At 42.1% G+C, this 20,702-nt stretch overlaps 3 protein-coding genes across 8 annotated transcripts in view; 2 read left to right on the top strand and 1 right to left on the bottom strand.

The window, feature by feature from the left end:
* LOC121521217 (transcription factor IIIB 90 kDa subunit-like) overlaps positions 1-20,702 on the bottom strand; it is a 33,885-nt gene that overhangs the window by 9,777 nt on the left and 3,406 nt on the right. For all 3 annotated transcript variants that reach the window (XM_041805004.1, XM_041805006.1, XM_041805005.1), the window contains exons 3-6: positions 5,032-5,112; positions 4,719-4,892; positions 4,578-4,609; positions 4,403-4,475 (exon numbers count right to left, since the gene is read on the bottom strand). In XM_041805004.1, the coding sequence (XP_041660938.1) occupies positions 4,403-4,475; positions 4,578-4,609; positions 4,719-4,892; positions 5,032-5,112 (360 nt within the window). The remainder of the gene's footprint in view (positions 1-4,402; positions 4,476-4,577; positions 4,610-4,718; positions 4,893-5,031; positions 5,113-20,702) is intronic.
* On the top strand, positions 51-4,366 carry LOC121521219 (BTB/POZ domain-containing protein 6-B-like). Of its 2 annotated transcripts, none has more exons than XM_041805009.1 (5): positions 51-479; positions 1,681-1,923; positions 2,316-2,406; positions 2,486-2,604; positions 2,860-4,366. In XM_041805009.1, exons 2-5 carry the CDS (start codon positions 1,724-1,726, stop codon positions 3,890-3,892), a joined length of 1,443 nt encoding a protein of 480 aa, XP_041660943.1. In that variant the 5' UTR covers positions 51-479; positions 1,681-1,723; the 3' UTR covers positions 3,893-4,366. The 2 variants fall into 2 exon arrangements, with proteins under 2 accessions (XP_041660943.1, XP_041660942.1); XM_041805008.1 differs by having other exon boundaries at positions 54-200.
* Positions 6,829-19,414, top strand: LOC121521216. Of its 3 annotated transcripts, XR_005992833.1 has the most exons (21): positions 6,829-6,952; positions 8,157-8,212; positions 8,360-8,446; positions 8,523-8,650; positions 8,833-8,973; positions 9,077-9,154; positions 9,431-9,601; positions 9,891-9,987; positions 10,572-10,795; positions 11,227-11,392; positions 12,011-12,216; positions 12,795-12,912; positions 12,981-13,189; positions 13,519-13,636; positions 13,846-14,015; positions 14,827-14,924; positions 15,017-15,132; positions 15,205-16,578; positions 18,687-18,816; positions 18,950-19,016; positions 19,291-19,414. XR_005992833.1 is itself a non-coding variant. In XM_041805003.1 (20 exons), the coding sequence occupies exons 1-20, from the start codon at positions 6,927-6,929 to the stop codon at positions 19,305-19,307; spliced, it is 3,927 nt and encodes a 1,308-aa protein (XP_041660937.1). In that variant the 5' UTR covers positions 6,829-6,926; the 3' UTR covers positions 19,308-19,414. The 3 variants fall into 3 exon arrangements, 2 of the variants coding, with proteins under 2 accessions (XP_041660937.1, XP_041660936.1); XM_041805003.1 differs by having other exon boundaries at positions 15,208-16,578; positions 18,687-19,016; XM_041805002.1 differs by having other exon boundaries at positions 18,687-19,016.

Raw genomic sequence — 20,702 nt, 5'->3', positions numbered from 1 at the left:
TCTAAATAAACACACTGAGTTTCTCCTTAAGCCTAAGTGGGTTTTTTCCCCGCACTTTGTCGCCATCGTGTGGAGGCTCTCGGTGAAGGCGGATGTAGCAGCAGTGGGACTTAAAATGGCGCCTGGAGAAACAAACACAAGCTGGTGTCGAGGTGTTTTTACCGTTAACGGCAGGAAAACAGCCGCAGGGAGTGTGACAGGTAAACCCACACATGAACACTCTTTCTCCGTTTTGGACCTCTGGCGGTCCCTTCTTGATTCGGCACGTGCGCGCGCAGCGTGACCACAGAGGCTAACCGAACATCAATCAAGCACTGACCAAAAAGGAACCGAGATTTAATCAAGAACTAACCGCGGATTAACCGAGCTCTGGCCGTGAATTAACCGAGCACAGGTGTCCGTTTATCATCTCTGAGTGATTATTGATGCTTCGTGTGAACCAGCTGTGACCCTCAGGTAGATTAGCACCAGGCGACCAGGTATGGGTTTAATTCTATGAGAAAATAAACCTGAAATAATTCTGATAATAATACCTGACACTAGTGCAAGATAAATAATACTGCAAATGGAAGTAAAATACAAAATACATCATTAAAAATACTGTATGATGTGTGGATGTAGTACCATGAAGCCCCAAGAACCAGAGGCATTTCTGTAATATCCCAGCTAAGTCAGATTTTATGATCATTACGGTAATGTACCAGCTTAATCAATTTTTTTTATCATTATGGTGACGTTAGGCAGAATCGAATTTATAAATATTATAGCAGTAATGTAAGGCCAAATAAGATTTCAAGATGATTACAGCACTAATGGACTACATCCGATTTTTTAGTCATGAGAGTGATGTTACAGTTACATCACATTTTATGATCATAACATTAGGCTAAATGAGATTATACAATCATAACTATAATGTTAGGCCTAATCAGACCTATGATAATTACGGTAATGTTAGGCTGAATCAAATTTATAATTATTAAAAACATTAATGTGAGGCTTGATCAGATTTATGATTCTTATGGTACTGTTAGGCTTAATCAAATTATTGATCATGGTAATGTGAGGTTAAATCAGATCTTAATAAACATTATGGTAACACTCCACCTTAATTAGATTAATGATTCTTATGGTAATGTTAGGCTAAATCAGATTTTATAATAATTACGGTAATGTTAGGCCAAAATCAAATAAATGATTATGAAGGTAATGTTACAGCAAAATCATGTCTTATAAACATTACGATAATGTAACTCCTTTATCAGATTTTATGATCATTTAGGGTAATGCTAGACCTTAATCTGATTTTCTGAACCTTACAGTAATGTTACTCCTAAATCAGATATTGCAAACAATACAGTAATGTTACTCCTAAATCAGATATTGCAAACAATACAGTAATGTTACTCCTAAATCAGATTTCATAATCATTACGATAATTTTACAGCTAAATCAGATTTTATGATCCTTTAGGATAATGTTACAACTTAACCAGAATTTTATGAACATTATGGTAATGTTACTACTAAACCAGATTTAAAGATCATTACAGTAATGTTACTCCTGGATCACATTTTATGAACATTATGGTAATGTTACTAACTTTACAGTAATGGTACTCCTAAATGAGATTTTAAGTGTTATATTTATCAGGGTTATAACCTTATTTATCTGACACAGGTAGCCATCACGCTATGAGGTCGTGACCTTTCAGTGACTGGCGATGGCGGCTGAACTTTTCCCCACCAGCCTCCCTCATGAAGACCAAGTGGAGGTGAAGAAGACCTTGATCCAGCCCAGCCAATCAAAGCCTCCTGGGGGTTACCATGACGAAGGCAACAGAGATGAAGCTCAACCCAACTTCAATGCTGACGGAGAGGAGAGAGATAACCGCCAGGAAACGCAACCCACACTCAGAGAGAGGTCAGTGATTGGACAGCAGCTCAGTGAGGTTGTGCTCTGATTGGACCTCAGCTTAGTCAAGCTCTGCTCTGAGTGGATAGCTGTTTAGTGAGGCTCTGCATTGATTGGAGAGCAGCTAATTGAGGCTCTGATTGGACAGCAGCTCAGTGGTTAGAGCTACTTTAGTCTGCGGGGTTGGAATTGTTAGTTGGTGTTGATGTTGTAAATGTTGATGTTTTCGCTGTTGATGATCTTGTGCTTTTTTTTTATATTGTGATAGAAGTTGTCACTGTTGCCATTGTTGTTGCTGTTGATGATGCTGTCTTTGATGTTTTTGCTGATGCTGTTGATGAGCTATTGTTGTCGTCGTCAATGATGTTGACCTTTCCAATGACATTTCGGTTTTTCTCTAGGAACGCTCTGATGTTCAACAACGAGCACATGGCTGATGTTCACTTCATTGTCGGCCCTCCAGGAGACACTCAAAGAGTTCCTGCTCATAAGGTACTGAACTTGAACACCTCTGATTGGTCCATGCCAATGATTGGTTCTTGCCTCTTATTGGTTCCTGTGTGTGTTGCAGTATGTCCTGGCCGTGGGCAGCTCAGTCTTTGGAGCCATGTTTTATGGGGATTTGGCTGAGGGTCAGTCTGAGATCCAGATCCCTGACGTGGAACCGGCTGCTTTCCTCATCTTATTAAAGTAAGTCTCTAAACAGTACCTGCTATTGGGAAGTCCAGTTGTAGTCTAGTCATGGTCATTGTTTCTGAAAGGTGGAGGAAGGGGAAGAGCAGAAGGTTTAGCTGCTGTTTGGTGTCAGCTGTGAGTTCTCCATAATCAGTTACATCATGGATAATGATTTGAGGAAACAAACCACCAAAACGCAACAGAAGGTGTCAGTTTTTAGCTGAAATCATGTAAATGTGGTCTCATGTTCTCACCTTGTCTCTGTTTCAGGTATATGTACAGTGATGAGATCCAGCTGGAGGCGGACACGGTGCTCGCCACACTCTACGCTGCTAAGAAGTACATTGTTCCGGCTCTGGCAAAGGCATGTGTGTCATTCCTGGAAACAAGTCTGGAGGCGAGGAACGCCTGCGTGCTGCTGTCTCAGAGCTGTCTGTTTGAGGAGCCTGAGCTGACGCAGCGCTGCTGGGAGGTGATCGACGCTCAGGCTAACCTGGCTCTGCGTTCTGAAGGTTTCTGTGAGATCGACCTGCCCACGCTGGAGATCATCCTGCAGAGAGACTCGCTCAACATCCGGGAAGTGTCCGTCTTTCAGGCCATGCTGTGCTGGGCGGCGGCTGAGTGTCGGCGTCAGGGTCTGGCGGTGACCCCAAGGAACCAGCGTCTTGTTCTGGGTAAGGCTCTGTACCTGGTGAGGATCCCCTCCATGACGCTGCAGGAGTTTGCTGACGGACCAGCACAGTCAGACGTCTTGACGCTGAAAGAGACTCGTGACGTTTTCTTGTGGTTCACCGCCTCCAACAAACCCAGACTGGAGTTTCCTCTAGGGAAGCGGACTGGCCTGGTGCCACAGAGGTGTCACCGCTTCCAGTCTTCAGCATACCGCAGCAACCAGTGGCGCTACAGGGGGCGCTGCGACAGCATCCAGTTTGCCGTTGACAGACGGATCTTCATGGCCGGACTTGGGCTGTATGGGTCGAGTGGTGGGAAGGCAGAGTACAGCGTGAAGATAGAACTGAAGAGGCAGGGGTCGGTTCTGGCCCAGAATCTGACCAAGTTCCTGTCAGACGGATCCAGCAGCACCTTCCCCGTATGGTTCGAACATCCAGTCCAGGTGGAACAGGACACCTTCTACACAGTAAGCGCCGTGCTGGATGGGAATGAGCTCAGTTACTTCGGTCAGGAGGGGATGACCGAGGTGCAGTGTGGGAAAGTGACCTTCCAGTTCCAGTGCTCCTCAGACAGTACCAATGGGACCGGGGTGCAGGGGGGGCAGATCCCTGAGCTCATCTTCTACTGCTGAACCACCACCAGAAATCTGACCAATCAGAGAACAAGCTACAGACTGGGCAGCTCAGACACTACTGATGTGTCTCAGCTGTGAGCTGATTGGTTTGCGTGTTTGAATGTTGCAGTGACGGATGGATCTGACTTTGTTGCTGCTCCTTGAGTATCACGTTTATCATGAGTTGTTTGTTGATGTTGTTTCCTTCAGCTGCCGTAAGGTGTCACTACAGAGCAGGACATACTGAAGGAGTAACCTCCGGCCATGAAAAATTAAATCAATGCAGAACACTGCAGTTCCTCTAGGGTCCACTAGAGACTGTACTACAGTGAATCATTCCTCATAGAGATCCATGTTAAAATGTCTGACTTTATAACAGAAATAAAGATGTTTACAGCCTGCTACAACAACCTGTTTGTCTTGCTTTACTGTATGGGCGTGACGGTGAAGATTTACTTTCAGGATGTTGCAGCAAACCTAAAAAGGGACCAAAAATGTCAGTGGTTATGTCAGATTTAAGTTTCTCACCTATGGCTGGAGCGTTGATGCAGAGTTCACGTGCCAACAGGAGAAACGTTTTACCCAGAATATAGATGTTAACCTGAAAACGAGCAGCATCTTTTGTAACTTTTCAAAGACAACCTAAAACCAACTACAAGATGACCTGCACACAGCCTCCTGATGACCCCTGGGTGATTGTTACCTGCAGCAGGTCGCTCAGGTCCAGTAACATGTCTGAAACATGGCCACATTAAGGAGGTTTAAAATGTTTGTGCATTCTGACATTGAACAGGTAAAAATAACCACAGCTTCTGAACTGAGGTGCAGATGGTTGCTAGGATACGTGGCGTCCCCTCTGTGCGACACACCAGGTAGAGGCATGCGGCGATGACATGCTCCGTTTTGCGTCCCCTGGTCAAGTGTTTACTGACGACCATCTTGAAGAAGTTGAAGGCCGTGTCCAAACAGTGCTGGTTCAACTGCAGCTGACTGCCCAGGTGTTGGATCTGACGCTTACCTGAGACACAGAAAGCTCTTATTGTGATGTTTAGAGTTTATGCTGTTGTTCAAATCATCACAGGCCCATAAACAGGCGTCCGTATAATCATGAAAATCTAGTGTGGGTACAGATCACTGATGTGGATGAAGACACTCACCTCCCTGCAGGGTCTGAGCTCTGGATTCTTTCCCAACACTGGTGTGAAAACCAGAACCAAGAAGTGGAGCCTTAACTGGACCTACACAGACACAGAGTCACCAGACAGTCAGATTCATGTGAGCTGTAACAATCAGAAGAACAGCAACATTTCTACAGTCCATCTATTGTCTGCAGAATGCCCATCCACACCTGATGTTAAAATATAAAATAAAATACTCTTGAAAATCTGGCTAGGTGGGTCTCCTCTGACAAGAACAAAGCAGAGGGTCATCCTTATAGCAGGGCAATGCATACTAATAAAGAACACTATGTCCCTATGCATCCCTTACAAACACCTAAAGTCATAGGTGGGGATGCTTAGCTCAATAGATAACTTCACTCATGGTGCAAATATGTCTCCCATTAACAACAATCGACCGGATCACAAGAAAAAAAAAAAAGAAAAAAGTACAAAAGCATGGCACTCTTGGTAAACTGGTGAGGTGCCAAAGATTTAAGAGGGGGCACCAGACCAGGCCCTGTTCCCTCTGGCGTTTTAAAAATTCTTGTGTGCATATATTAAAATAAACATTATTAGAAACATAATTTACAACAGTATATTAGGGCCACCCTAGAAGGTTAAAAAAGGTAAAGAGGATCTGTTAATTTTTGAAAAAAAAAACAAAAAACAATTGATATTACAAATTTGTATATTTACAAGAAAATGAACAAAATTACAAAGTTTAAAAAGTCATAAATTTTAACATTAGAAACTTTAATTTTTTTTAGCATCATACATTTACAACAATGCTAGTCAAATTCTACCAGAAACTGATCTGAAAACAGTTGTTGGATTTTCACTTTTCAAATATATAATCTCAATAATACTAAGTTCTGGCTCATCACATTAATGACTTTAACATTGTAAAGAAAATTATGTTTTTCCTCATAAATTAACTGCTTTTCAAACTTGAAACTTTTTTCTTGAAAATCAGCAAATCCTCTTCATTCATTTTCTAAGCTGGCCCTAATATGTCATTTAATAATGGGTTGTTTAGTTAAAATCTATGTTAATTCTTCCAAGTGAGTCCTAGGGGGGCTTAGCTTTTCTGTAATATGAGTAGGGAAGGCCCTAGGGGGAAAAAGGCTGGAAACCACTGCACTAGAAATCCACTACACAAGCTCAAGTCCATGACACTATATTTCAAAGGCAGTGGATGGAATGCTTGTGAAGCTGGGGATGTTGGGGGCTTTTTTCTCCATAGTAGACCATAGTTGGTAAATTTTAATAATGAATATTGTTATGTGTTGTTGATACATGCTCTTTTATACACTATATTGCACCAATTTAAAGCTATTTATCACTGGCATCTGGCCAATGCTTTGTCTCCAAAATCACCAATTTCAAGGGAGTGAAAGAAAAAATCATATTTTTCCAAAAAATTTAACACTGAAAGATCATAGTCAGCATTCTTTTGACAATTTATATTACTGTTAAATTTGTTAAAACCCACTGACAGATGTAAAGGGTGACCATAGCACTGATTTAAAAATCAAAATCATAAACAATAGAGATACAAGGTTTTAGTCTTATGTTGTTTTTTTTATTGATACAGGTTGAAATGATAATCACTGCTGATATTCATTATATTTTATACTAATTTAAATTTTCATGTTGAAAAGCTTTACTGATAAAAGTTTAAATGATCACCATTGGTGATGATCTGCCTATGAGGTCACATGACACATGATTCAGGTCTGCTGAGGAGCTTCAGCTGTCATCACACTCAATCACTATCAGCTGTTACTGACTCCTGCGTTACCATGACAACCAGGTGATCAGCTCACCTGGCTGTGGAAGGGAACTTTTTCCCACAGAGACAGAGAAGACACAGACACAGACATAGATTCAACATGAAATCTGCTGCTTTTATCATCGGGTGAGAGCATAATAAACATACTTTATGAATGGGTTAGGTAAAATTTTAATGTTCAGAGAAACAGATTTTTGTTTTATTGTTATGAGTTGTTTAAACAACAAAGGTTTGAAATGTTCACTTTATGTCATGAATCTAGAAGTTTTAGTTTTCTTCGGCTACAAAAAATACTGATTTTATCCACTATACTCTAATTATTAAGATGCACCTGTACAGCTTAAACCAAGCACACATTACTAGATAACGGAACTGATTTTGGCCTGATTCGACCCACAACCAGTAAAAGTAAGTCAGTAAAAGCTTGATAATCCAATGGTTCTAAAGATTGACAGATCTTCCTGTGGTGTGTAAGGAGTAATATTACTCTTCTGGATCTACTAAGAAGACATCTTGAGCCCACCAGTGTTCATTTTTGCAGCTATTTTAAATTTACTCCAGTTTGACACACATTTCAGATCAAAGATAAATTGCATAAGGACATATTGGGATTTAATCAAAATTTAGAAAAATTACCAAGCCTTAGTTTTAGTCTATGAGTTGAACACTGTAGGAGCCTCTGATTTGAAATATCAAAGGTTTAGTGTCTTGGTGTGTGTGTGTGTGTGTGGGGGGGGGGGGGGGGGGGATGCCAAGGACAGGCAAGCACTGTCTGTGGATTGTTAGAAGGAATGAAAGCCAATCAGGAAGCAAGCTGACAAAAGAGGAAGTACAACACACACAGCAATGGTGATGACCGTAAACAAAGCTGATGGACCTCAGAAATGGGGGAGCAACATGTTGATAGTGAATCCAAACCAACTCACACTGGCTGTACCAAACAGCTAGCCACATTTAGCCCATTCCTATTAATGGGTGTAGAAGCTAGCTAACAGCTAGCCACAGTGGGCTTGTTTACACATTAATGGACAGATCAGGTAGGTAGCAGCTAGTCACAGTGAGCTTATTATATCTATAGGTGTAGAAGCTAGCTAACAGCTAGCCACAGTAGGCTTATTTACACATCAAGGGGCGTAGCAGGTAGCTAACAGCTAGCCACAGTCAGCCTGTATATGCCTAAATGGAAGTAGCAGTTGGCTAACAGCTAGCCACATTTAGCTTGTTTACAAGTCAATGGCTGTAGAACGAGGTTAGCAACAGTTAGCTTGTTAACTCATCAATGTATGTAGCAGCTAGCCCAGCCAACATCTACACTCTCTTTGTGTTTCAGACTCTTGTTCAGCATCTGCGAGTGTCTGGTAAAAACACCTGGAGCTCACCTGGAAGGTAAACACACTTTAGCAGGTGTTTTCTCTTGTTTTGCTTTGAGGCTCCCTAAAATCAAATTTGTCTATTTTCTTCTCTGATAGCCGACAGAGGCTCACCTGGGTTACCTGGTGACCTTTGGCCTTGTCTGATTGTTCTTGTCTGCAGAGCCGAGAGTTCAGTATGAGTGTCGGGATCGTTACCTGTGGATCCACGTCACCTCCACACAGACCCCGCCACGCTTCGAGGCTGTCGGTCAGTTCCACACAAATCACACCTGGAAGTCACCTGATCAACCTCTTACCTGTATACCTTTACTGATCTCGCACAGATGGACATGGCGTCCACTCCATCAGTGAGCAGCATGCCTCTCTCTGTGGTTACACCATCAGCACATCCAACACAGACGCCTCCACCACGCTCAGAGCCTCCTTCTACGCCTGCTTCACCCACACCCAGGTAGCTCCACACCTCTGTTTCCTATACCAGGTAGACTTGTTTGTTTTAAAATCACAACCAGGTAGCTTCTCTTCTTATTATCAACACCTCCCTCTCAGATTCACCTGATTCAGCAGGTTTATCGCCTGTTTGTGGTTGTGTTCTGGGTGATGAAGCTTGTCTGATGTTTGGTGTGTTTTTAGGATGACCAGGTGTTCACCTTCAGACTGAACGTTGTGCTGAGTGACTCTGCAGGCAGATGGATCAGTTCACCTGTCAGTGCGGTGTGTTCAGGTGTGCAGTGGACCCACAGAGAGGTCACCTGTGAGGACGACTACATGGAGGTAAGACGTGACTCATCAGGTTGGTTAACATCTTGTAAAAGTAAGGTTCTGTTTGATAATGTCAACAGGTAAATTCTGACCAGGGGTATTTAATGTTAACCAGATAAACGTGGACAGGGAATCTTCATGTGGAGGACCGTTGGGGAACAGTGGACAGGTGTGGCAGACGGCTCTGTCCCAGGTAAACAACATTTTAGGCTCTCACATTCGCCCATGCCATGCAGAAGTTAGACTATACCCCTCTCCAGTCCCTGGCCTGCTGGGCATCAGCCCGTTACCTCTTGTTTATATTTCTTCACATCCCAATATGACACACGTATGGCTTTGTTTACAAGAAAGTCAAAGTCAGCATATCTGGTCATGCTCTTTCTAGTGTTAAACAAAAAAGACTCTTAACAGGATTTGGCTAACCTAGTGTGACTAAACCTGGAAATATCTTGTTTTCTGATGTTTTTAGGCTCAGAGCACCGCAAGATCTGATTGGCAGCTGATGGTCCTGAAGAGTGATGGACAGGTGATATCAATGTCCATCAATGAAGCCGGGGGGCGGGGCTTAAGCCTCACCACTACTGGCCAGAGGATAGTTCTTCGTTCTCGGTACAAACAAGCACACAGTGAGCTGACCACGGTGAGTGACCCAAAATAATTAAAATAAATATACATGTATTAAATTTTGTGTCTGAGTTCAAATGTCACCACATCAAAGAAAACAGACTTTCTACAAATGGACAGAAAACAAACCAAAGGCTTCTTTTAGCATCTAATACCTGCAGCTTTTGAGAAATGTTCAAACTGTCTTACAGTCTCAGGTCACTGAGATGCAGTCCTTCAGGCTCTGTGGTCCATGAGACGTAGATTTCAGCAGACATGCTGAGAGGTGCTGATTGTTCAAACTCTGTTTTAAAATTCCTGCTCAGATGAACGGCGTTCCTGTGGAGGTTGTACGGGTGTCTGTTTTCAGTAAGCAGAAGCTGACATTGGTGATGATCGATGTGTCCATGGCCTGCACACGGAGTGAGTCCTTCCTCTTAAGCTTGGTTTATACTTCTGCATTACATCTACGGCATAGATCTACATAGTCTAGAACCCTACACAGCAGCCTTTGTATGTAGCCGACATGCACCTCATTTAAAATGTAACTATGCATGCACTGCAAACAGAAAGTCCTGTTATTGGTCGGCTAGGTAGCACTGGGTGACTGCCAGTCTCTGAGTCTGTGGTAGGAACAGCACAGTTATGCACTATTATGATCTAGAAAATGGGTAGAAGTTGCAGAGAGGTTGTGTCAGGTTATGCTTGTGTATAAAGAAACCAATAAACTATCAGCTCTAACTCCAAGAGAATATGTCCAGTTCAAGTCCACATGGTTTCCTGTACACAAATAAGCAGGAAATGTGGCAGCTGTACCAAGAACTGGCATAAATTGCACTGTTGAGCAGAGTTTAGGCGAGTATTGCAGAGTGGAGGCACTGATTCACAATTTTGATCATTCATAACGGAGCAAGACTCTGCGGCATTGATTCACAGATCTATAAACCAGGTATCTAACCATTTGCTGTACTTTACAGTAACTGATGCTCAGTTTGATCTTCCCTCAGGTTCAGGTTCTTTCGACGGGAGCCAGCTGCTCTGGGACATCCCCCTTGTTATGTCCCCCCTCATTGGAGAGGGAGTGGGGTTTGAAAGTAGAAACCTTGGTGTGGGGGTGGAAGGGGTTCTGCTGGATAAAACTACTGCAGCCACCAGAGGAATTGCTGTGGTCAAAGAGGGGCCCCTGGTCCAGATCAGGGTTCCTTTTGGGGCAGAGGGAGGCTATAGAAAGGTAAGATCTACCCTGTTGACTGTCTGGGGCTATTTGTGTCCTGGCAGTGCCCAGAACTTCAATTTTAGAGTTAGTCTATGCAATTTTTGTTTTTATTAGCCTATGCAAAGAAAGGGAAAAGTTTATCCTTTGCCAATTTTTTTTTTTTTTTTTTTACAAAATTTATATCAGAATGCCTGCCCGTTCTTAATTTCGATTTGTCAATGAAAGTGAACATCACTGATGAGTGCAGCAGTGTCTCAAAAGTTAAACAAAACCTACTGTAACCAAACCCAGCTGACACCAGGGGGAGCTGCACAGCCTTGAAAACACCATTAGTACTGGAGAAAGGTGCTGCCAGGAATAAAAAACCCTGTTTGCTGTTAGGCTGATAAACGTCACGGATCCATTAAATACTGCCCTCAACATTTTACTCTGTCTCATCTCTGCAGAGCGTGGTTTTGGACAATGTGTACAAGGAGAAGTATGTTATCTCTGTCCTGTATGAACACGTCTTCTCTCTGCTGTTTGAGGACGGCAGCAGCATTGACACAAAGCACAGGACGTTCCAGGTGTTGGATACACCTCTGCTCTGCCGTTCGCCCTTCAGCCTTGACCGTGAGTCTCTGTTTGCACACCAGAAAAATCTTAGTTCTGCTGCCTTGCTCCCTGCTGCAGGGAAGACGACATCACTTAGATGAATACTTACCCAGACAGAGGCAAGGTTAGATGCCTTTAATTTAAAAAATGACCAGGGCGTTTACCTGAAATCTCTTTGGGTTTTGACTGCTGGTCTGAAAAAGTTAAGCTGGCTCCAAACAAGACAACGAACAGGTTTTAAAAACGTGGGAGACCACAGATATGAGGATGGTTTCAGGTCATTTTCAACATTATAATCCTCCAAACTCATATACTAGACAATTCAGTCAGACTGTGCACCACACACTTAAAGAAAAACAAAAATAAAGGACAGATGGCATTGTCGGCAAGATGTCCAGGTGTACATTCTGGTTTGAAGCTTAAAAGAAAAATGTGAAAAATGAGACAAGATTGGCAGAAATCCTTGATGAGATGACGATTTAGGTTGTTTGCAGATGACGTGCAATAGCATAGGGGGCAAGTAGTGATATCTACATAAAGAAACTCTACCAACATTTTTAATTGTTTTTTTTTTATATATAAGTAAACTTGGTCAATAAAGCTGATTCTAATTCTCCCCTATTCTTTCTGCTCTAGAGACCATGAATGATGACCAGGTTTTCAGACTCTACCTGGGAAACATTCCTACTAATGTCGTGTTACAGGAAGTCCTGGTGAATGGGAAGAAGCTAATGGCTGAGAGTGCCAAACAAGGCTTCAGCATCAGTTCTGCTGTTCATGCTAACGGCAGCCGGGCCTACGAACTCCAACTGCCCTTTGAAGATCCGGCCGTCTACCACACAGTAAGATATTCAAAAACATGATGTTCTGTGGTTTTTAATATTTACTTTGTGGTTTGTTGTTTACTGTCTGGCTTACTCTTTGTTGTTGGATATGTTGTTTACTGACGGGTTTGTTGTTTACTAAGAGGTTTGTTCTTTATGGATGGGTTTATTGTTTATTACTGGGTTTACTGCTTTCCTTTGGGTTTACTGTTTACTATCAGGTCTATTGCTTTACTTTGGGTTTGTTGTTTACTGTTGAGTTTATTGTTTACTATCGCATTTATTGTTTACTGTCGAGTTTGTTGTTTACTATCAGGTTTATTGTTTTCCTCTGGGTTTGTTGTTAACTATCAGGTTTACTGCTTTCCTTTGGGTTTATTGTTTATTACTGGGTTTGTTGTTTACTATCGAGTTTATTGTTTTCCTTTGGGTTTGTTGTTTACTATCAGGTTTGTTTATTCTATTGGAATTATTCTTTTCGGTTGGGTTTGATGGTGGTTTGTAGTGTTTGATAGTGCTGATTGCTGAGATTGTTATTGACTGATTATCCTAATCTCGTTATCCCCCCTCTCATCTGTTTCATGTTTTTCTTCCAGTACCTTGGTGATGGTATGCTTCAGTACTCTGCAGATCTAAACCTGACTCTGACCATCACCCCCCACGGAGACTCGTACTACCATCACACTGTCCTTACAGCACGAGTGTTTAATGCCTGTAAGAACATTTTAAGAATAATTCAGCCTCCTCTGGTCTGGACAGGAGTTAAAGTTGTTCTCCTTCAGTCCCTCCAGAGATAACGGCACAGTGTTCCGATGGAGGAATCACCTTCAGTGTGCTCAGACCGCCACGGGCTGAGAGTGTCTGGGAGGTGGGTGTAGACCATGAGCCTCTGACATCAGAGCTGGCAGCTCAAAGAGGGTATCGACTCTATGGGGACAACTACAGAACCACTCTGGAAGTCCCTGTGTTCTCAATTGGATACACCTACGAGGTACGAGTCAACAACCTGCTGAGATGTCTTCAGCTCGACATCACAGGAACTATACATGTCAACATGCTGCACGACAGTTTCTGATTTCTAAGTAATGTACGACCTGCACTAGATGGTGGTACAACGCCAACAGTGGTTAGCCTTAGCTTTAATTCAAATTAACACATTCATTTGAAACCTTAATTCAAGTATGAAGACACTCACTGATGTTAGCTACACATTTACAAAGATCTCAGTATAAAAGCTGAATTTATCACCAGTAAAGGATTTGAAAGAAGCACTTATACATCCTAGCTGAAACAAAGAGTAACATTTATTCTTCTTTCCAGGGAATCAGCCTGTCCAATTTTTATGCAACCTTTAAACTTCTTCTGAGAGATTCCAAAACTTTGGCGGTCCAGACGTCCACCTCCAAACGCTGCCTCTTCAAAACTCAGGACATGATAGGTAACCAACACCCCACTTTACAAGTTTGGTTTCCCTGCTTTACTTATACTTCAGCCTGTCAAAGTCTTTCTTCATCTATCTTAAACATATCAACACTTAAGCTCTGTCCGATCGACCTGCAGTCGATATAAAGACCAGCTAAAACCCATCAGAGCGCCTACAGGCTAAAGATCAGACGTACAGTGTTAACATAGTCCGTGTCATATCAGTGTGTTCTGCAGACGGGACCATGACAGTGGTGACGACTCCGACCTCCACTTGGCCCAAAGTGCGGCCTGAAAGAACCACTCTGCTGGACCCTGCCTGTGGGCCCAAACAGACAGATGAGGCCAGGGTCCTGTTCGAGTTCAAACTGGAAACATGTGGGACCAGAGCCATGGTATGACCCTCAAAGGCAGTACATCGGTCATCAGTATATTATCACTGTATTTGGTAGGGCTGTAGTCAACAAAAGAAAAACTTGGTCGACCAAAATCACAACCAGGCACCAACCAATCGATTGGTTGTTCAGGTAAAAAAAGAAAAAAAAAAAAAAAAAAAAAAAAAAAAAAAAAAAAAACTCGTTGGGGACCTGTTTAATCTATACAGGTTCCTCGCTGCACCTGCTTGGTACTCTAAAAGATCCTTAAATGAACATAATAAGCCTTTGGGAGCATTAATGCAATTTACTCACCGACCAGAGTTATCTTGGTCAAACAAAAGCTTTTCGACCAAACAATCGACCAATCGAATTGACGCTGTCAGCCCTAGTATTTGGTAGAAATTATATTTCTACACGGTTAATAATTTACTAGTAGTTGTAGTAGAGAAATAGACAACCAACGGACCTAGCAGTCATGACATGCACGCTGCTGATTCTGTGGAAGTGAATCATTAATTGTCCAAAATAATAGCAGTGTTGGGTTCATTTTGAGTGGTCATTCATTGAGGGAAAAAAACAGGTGTCAAACAGGTGGACCTTACTTAAGGCTACAAATGTTGTACAAGCTGGTTGTAGTGCACTTCCTCTGAAATAAATGGCTGGTTCCAGATATTGTTCAGGAGAACAGCGTACTTTGTTTAAAAGTTTATTGGAGATAAACTCACCTCTCATCGTCTTAAGAACTTTAAGTGAATCTAATTTCCTTTAGAACCAGGGTCTAAATGCTGATGATGACTGAGAATGTGAACAGACAGCTGATGTTTTTCAGGCGGGAGAGTCGTACGTGCTTTATGAGAATGAAATCATCCATGACCGGCAGCTGATCGCTGATGGACCAAACGTGATTTCCAGAGAATCTCAGTTTAAGTAAGAACACTTCCTGACCTGATAGAACCTCGCTCTCTGCAGAATCCAGACCACAACAAAGTCTCGCATGTGTTCATGAAATCTCTGGACAGGTTGACCGTGAGGTGTTTCTATCCTCTGAGTGGAGTCAGCAGACTGTCTGTGGACAGGAACTTCAGAGCACAAACTCCTGGACTTGGTTCAGTCAAAGTCTACAGGAGCCTTAAAGGTCTGAGTCCTCATCGATCCATAAATCCAGTTTGGTTTGATAGAATTTTGAACATTCCTTTTTATTCCACAGCAGACTCAGAAAATGGACTTCCTGTGCAAGACTGTTCTGGAAGTGTTGCTGACACCCTGAGAAACCAAGTCCACCAAAATCCTGTGGCAGGCAGTGTCTATTCTCACTACAGTACAAGACCAAAACCAGGACCCGATCACTTGATTACAGAACCAGTAGGACACAACATCAAGCTGCTCCATTCCTCTCAAAACGCTCAGAACTTTGCAAACCTCCACCTGCCCCCTCTTCACAAGGGTCCTAACATTGGGACCCATGAAGTCCATCTGCAGGCTTCTCAAGCTGGCAGTCTCCTGTCCCTGACACAAGAACGACCTGTATCCAGAACGCCAACTTCAGGCCAACCCGGCAACTTACTGGGCAACAGAGTGCAGCTGTCACACCCTGATACTCTTAACTTCAGCCAAGGCAGATGGGGACATCCAGGACTATCTGAGGACAGCCCGGTCTCTGATTTGGGTTCATCAAGCAGGATCCCTGACTCTCTTGATGGTGGACAGTCTAGGGGCAACTGCGGGAGCTCTAAAAGTAGCCCAGGTGAGAGGGTGTGGCCCTCTGCTTTGGCATGGGACCAGCCCACAGGAAATGGTTTAATTCATGAAAATGCAAACTTTGCTCCTGCTCCTGACATACAAGACCTGACCCAACACAATGTAGTCAATCTGGATTTAGGTCTCCACAGGTATTCTGGATTACGGCCTCAAAGACTGCCTTCTCAGACCACTCTGCTCCATCAAGTCCTTGAACCCCTCTCTCAGTCCAGCCTTAAATACCCTGGCAGCAGTGACATCCTCCAGCCCAGCAAAAATAAGAAATATGTTCCTGCTTACAGTAAGCCCAGCACATCCAAACCCTACACCCTTGACTATGCCAGAGGCCAGTCTGTGGACTCTGCAGTGTCACCTCTTTCTGCCAGCCATCTCAACCAGAAACCACAAAGACCAGGTTCCTTGGAAAGACAGAACCCTGAGGCCGGACAGTCAGGAGTGAAGAAAGTGAGAGTCAAACCTCTGAGTAAATTAATCTCTGCTGGACAAACGCTCGACCAGACCGCTGCAATCCAACCAGGGCACTCACAAATACCTCATAGGTCCCAGTATGGTGCTGGTCTAAATGCCGAGAGACGTGACGGGAACCAGTGGACATCACAAAATCGCCCTTATCTCAGAGGTTCAAACATAAGGACAGAGCGTGTGCCTGAAGGAGCGCAGATCCAAATGCTGAAGCAAGTACAAGGTTCTCACCAGGTCCTAGTCAAACTGGATCAGTCTGCAGCTGATGACTGGTTCCAGAAACAACAAGGACAGCAGCAAGAACCGATCCAGCCTCTGAATGATCAGCAAGATACTCAGCAGTCCACCAGTCAACCAACAGGTATTTTCTGTTCTGTCAATACAGTGCCTATAAAAAGTATCTACCCCCTTGGATGTTTTACCATTTTATTGATTCTATAAATCAATCATGGTCAATATAATTTAGTTTTTTTTGACCAAAAAATGTAAAACCCTCTTTAATGTCAAAGCAAAAACAGATTTCTACAAAGTAGTTTCAATAAAATAAAAATATGTAATGTAAAATAAGGGAATGCTTAAATATTCACCCCCTTAAAATTGTTTATAGAAAGTCTGTTAATTTCATCAACTAACACTATAACTAAAACTATTCGTCGACAGCCTTTGTTCCATGACAAAAACTAGACTAACAAAAATAGATCTATGATGAATAAAACTGACAAAAACTAAGTTTAGTTTTTTTGTCAAGATGACTAAAACTAGACTAAAATATAATTTAGTTTTAGTCGGACATTCAAAAGCTGTGATATTTCTTCACTGTGGGTAAATCTGTCAAAATGCAATGCATCTGTATCTATTCTGCCTCTCAGCTGTAGAAAGCAGGGACCCCAGGTTTGGCAGAGTGCAGAGAACACACTACCATAATTTGGTACCAGATTTAAGCAAGAAAATAAATGCTTGGACTAAAAGTTCAGACTAAATTGTGAGGACTTTTTATGGGCAAAACCTAGACTAAAATGTTTTGAGTTTTGGTCAACTAAAACCAGACGAAAACTAAAACTAGAAAGGGTAGAAATTACTAAAATGGAACCAAAACTAAAATGCATTTAATTTAAAGACTAAAACTAAAACTAAAAAAAATTAAAAATAGCTGCCACACGTAACAGTGTAGTAAGTCAACAGATGTCCAGCCAATTGGTGCTAGTAGTGGTCTCACAGTTAGTGAGATGGGGATCACCTGAGTCCAGTGAATGTGTCACAAGTGACTGTAGTATAAAGAATCCTGTGTCTGGAAGGTCCAGTCACTGGTTAATCAGTATTCCTGGCTACCATTTCACCATGAAGACAAAAGAATACTTCAAGCCATTTAGAAAAAAAAGTTATCTAAAAGTCTATCCATTTTTGATACAAATGGCACAGAACATCCCCTGGAGTTCAGTTAAATCCATCATCAAAAAATGGAAGGAATATGTCACGTGTAAATCTGCCTAGATCAGACCGTCCTCACAAACTGAGTGTGCAAGAAGGAGACTAGTGAGAGAGTCCACCAAGACACCTATGACTACTCTGAAGGAGCTCCAAGCTTCAGCAGCTGAGATGGGAGAGACTCAGCAGACAACAACTGTTGGTTCTTCACCAGTCAAAGCTTTATGGGAGAGTGGCAAAGAGAAAGCCACTGTTGAAGAAAACTCAGATTCAATCTGGACTAGAGTTCACCAAAAGGCATGTGGGAGACTCCATGGTAAAGAGGAAGAAAGTTTTTTTTAGGTTTGATGAGACCAAAATGGATTTTTTTTGTCTATCAGACAAGATGCCAAACACTGACATCACCACAAACACACCATACCTACTGTGAAGCATGGTGCTGGCAGATTCATGCTGTGGGGATGCCTCTCAGCAACTGGCCCTGGAAGGCTTGTAAAGGTAGAGGATAAAATGAATGTGGCAAAATATAGGAAAATCCTAAGAAGATGATCTTATTCAGCCTGCAAGAGAACTACGGCTTGGGAGAAGATTTATTTTCCAGCAAGACAATGACCAAAGCATCCAGAGAAAGCTACACAGAAATGATTTAAAGATTTAAAAAAATCCAAAGGGGTAAATACTTTTTATATGCACTGTATCACACATTTTCATTATTCATAATTCAGGTTGATTGGGGATGCTCCAACTCTATCAGAAGCAGTAAATTATTGTGCTGGCACCATACACTTAAGGGTTATCTGGACTAATAACAGTCTGCAAATTTGGCCCAAAACTGGGCCTACAGTTATGTTAGTTTTGTAGTTGTTTTTTGCCTAGCTTTTTAAAGATGGTACCAAATTAGTGCTTGACATGCGTAATAAAAAAATGAACAATTTACCACAGTTCAAAGCCAATTTTAATGGTTTCTGTAGGATGATGTGAAGGTATCATTATAAAAGTAATGAGGGACTCCTAAACGCCTTATCTACACCTTTTTACCACCAGGAGTATCTCACATCCGAGTCAGACTGGTTTCTGGTCTTCAGGAAAGATTTCAAAACCAAAACAATCAGGAACCAAAACAGCTGAACATCCAGAACCCGACACCACAGTCTGACACCAGAGGAGGAACCAGGTGGGCATCTTCAAACACTCATGCCAGCACCAGAGAAAACCAATCTAATACTCCCAGCGGGAGTGTCGAGATGGACCCCGCTGCTGGAAGGACTGGTTCTGTTTTGAATGGTTCTGCTGGTTCTGGTTCACAGCTGAAGGTCGAAGGCAGATCAGACTGTGGTCAGTATGGGGCCAGTGTTCACAACGGCATCATGAGAGGTAACCACGACTCATTCATACAGACACAAAGGGGGTCTGACTGGTATAGTAGATGGCGATATGCCCCCTTTTAGCCATCAACTCTGTACACTTCAAACCCACTCTAAGCTTTACTTTTGGTACAAATGCGATGACTATACCTCTATTTATGGTGCTGCTTTGTTTTACCAGATACATCACTTTTGTCGGTGTCTGTTGTGTTGTGGTTGTTGCTGTGATTGTTTTTGATTTCACTGATTCTTATTGTTGTTTCTTGTTTAAATTGTCATCACAGGTAAACAGATCAGCTGATGAAGAACAGGAACAATTACAAGCAAAGTCTTCTGATGTGACTCAATTAAGCTACATGCTGTTATCAGCTGTTTGTCCATGATCAATTAAAAAACAAACATATCGTATGGAGTCTGCTGTGTGATAAATGTGATACCACCTTACCGTTCCTTTCAACAGTTATTTAAAACAACGGTAGAGTGTCAGAGCGCTGCGCCTGAGTTAAACTTGCTACAAAGTGTGTAAAGGGCCTTGCAAACCAAACATACTTCTTTTCATGCAAATAATTTGCACAAAATATCTGACATCTGATTAGAATGCCTCCTGGGCACCTCCCTTCGGAGGTCGTATGGGTACTTCAGGCTGGGAGGAGACCTCAGGGAAGACTCACAATGTGCCAGAGGGATTATACAGTATATCCTGTCTGGTCTGGGAACAGGCAGTTAGAACGTTTTGCTGGGTAAAAGTTTGCCTGGCTTTACTTGCTCGGCCCGCTGCCACCAGCCCCAAAAAGTAGAGGAAGTTGGATGGATCGATTGATTTTATCACAATATGGCCTAATGCAATTTTCAAATTGCAGAGATGCAATATTACTTTAACCTAAAATGTGTCAAAATCCTAGTTGAGTATTTTTTGAGGCAGAGATGTTAACCTCTACACATCAATTAAAAATTAAATTGTCATTTCTTTCCAGAATAGTTTGCAAAAAATCCTACCTTCGCTATTTTTGTATAGGCCTACTGTATAAACAATTTAGTATCAAAAATCAGAGACATAAAATGATCATTCCCTTTAATACAACAATTCATATCAGATTTGTAGTGTGTTAAAATAATGTCAACTGGGTATTTTTTTTTTAGAATTTTTCATCCTTAGTCTACCAAATGTCATGTTTATTATTATATAGAATGATTTGTTTGTTTTTTAGGGCAATAAATAAGACAAGGAATTTGAATTTTACATTGAATTGCAATTGCAATGTTGGGGAAAAATTGCAATTAGATTATCCTCCCAAATCATTCAGCTCTAATGCAAACTGAAATGCAGGACTGTACTCCAATGGCATGTCATATCAAAGACTCCTCTGACCTCAGACATATGGCTAATCACTGCTCTGGATTAATCCGATCCTTGAAATTACTCCTATGACCATAACCAAAAAGGTGAGCCGACTCCCCCTCATAGCGAAACTCGAGTGTACCCTTAATATTATTTGTAACATGATTCATTTTATAGGATGAAGAAAAGTCAGTCCTTCCTTCCAGCCAACTTGGATGATAAGAGGGAGCAGCGCAGTAAATTAAACGGTGACATAAAACAACACTACTCTCCTACTTGTGCATAAAGACGCCGTTATGCACAGGTAGAAGGAGACTAAGGCAGAAACCTCATTTATCTTCTGCTCCAATGTCTCTC

This window comes from Cheilinus undulatus, linkage group 14 (genome assembly GCF_018320785.1).
Source record: "Cheilinus undulatus linkage group 14, ASM1832078v1, whole genome shotgun sequence".
Classification (NCBI taxonomy): Eukaryota; Metazoa; Chordata; class Actinopteri; order Labriformes; family Labridae; genus Cheilinus; species Cheilinus undulatus.
Note: the sequence above shows the minus strand (reverse complement) of the source record. Positions and strands in the feature narration are given on the sequence as shown.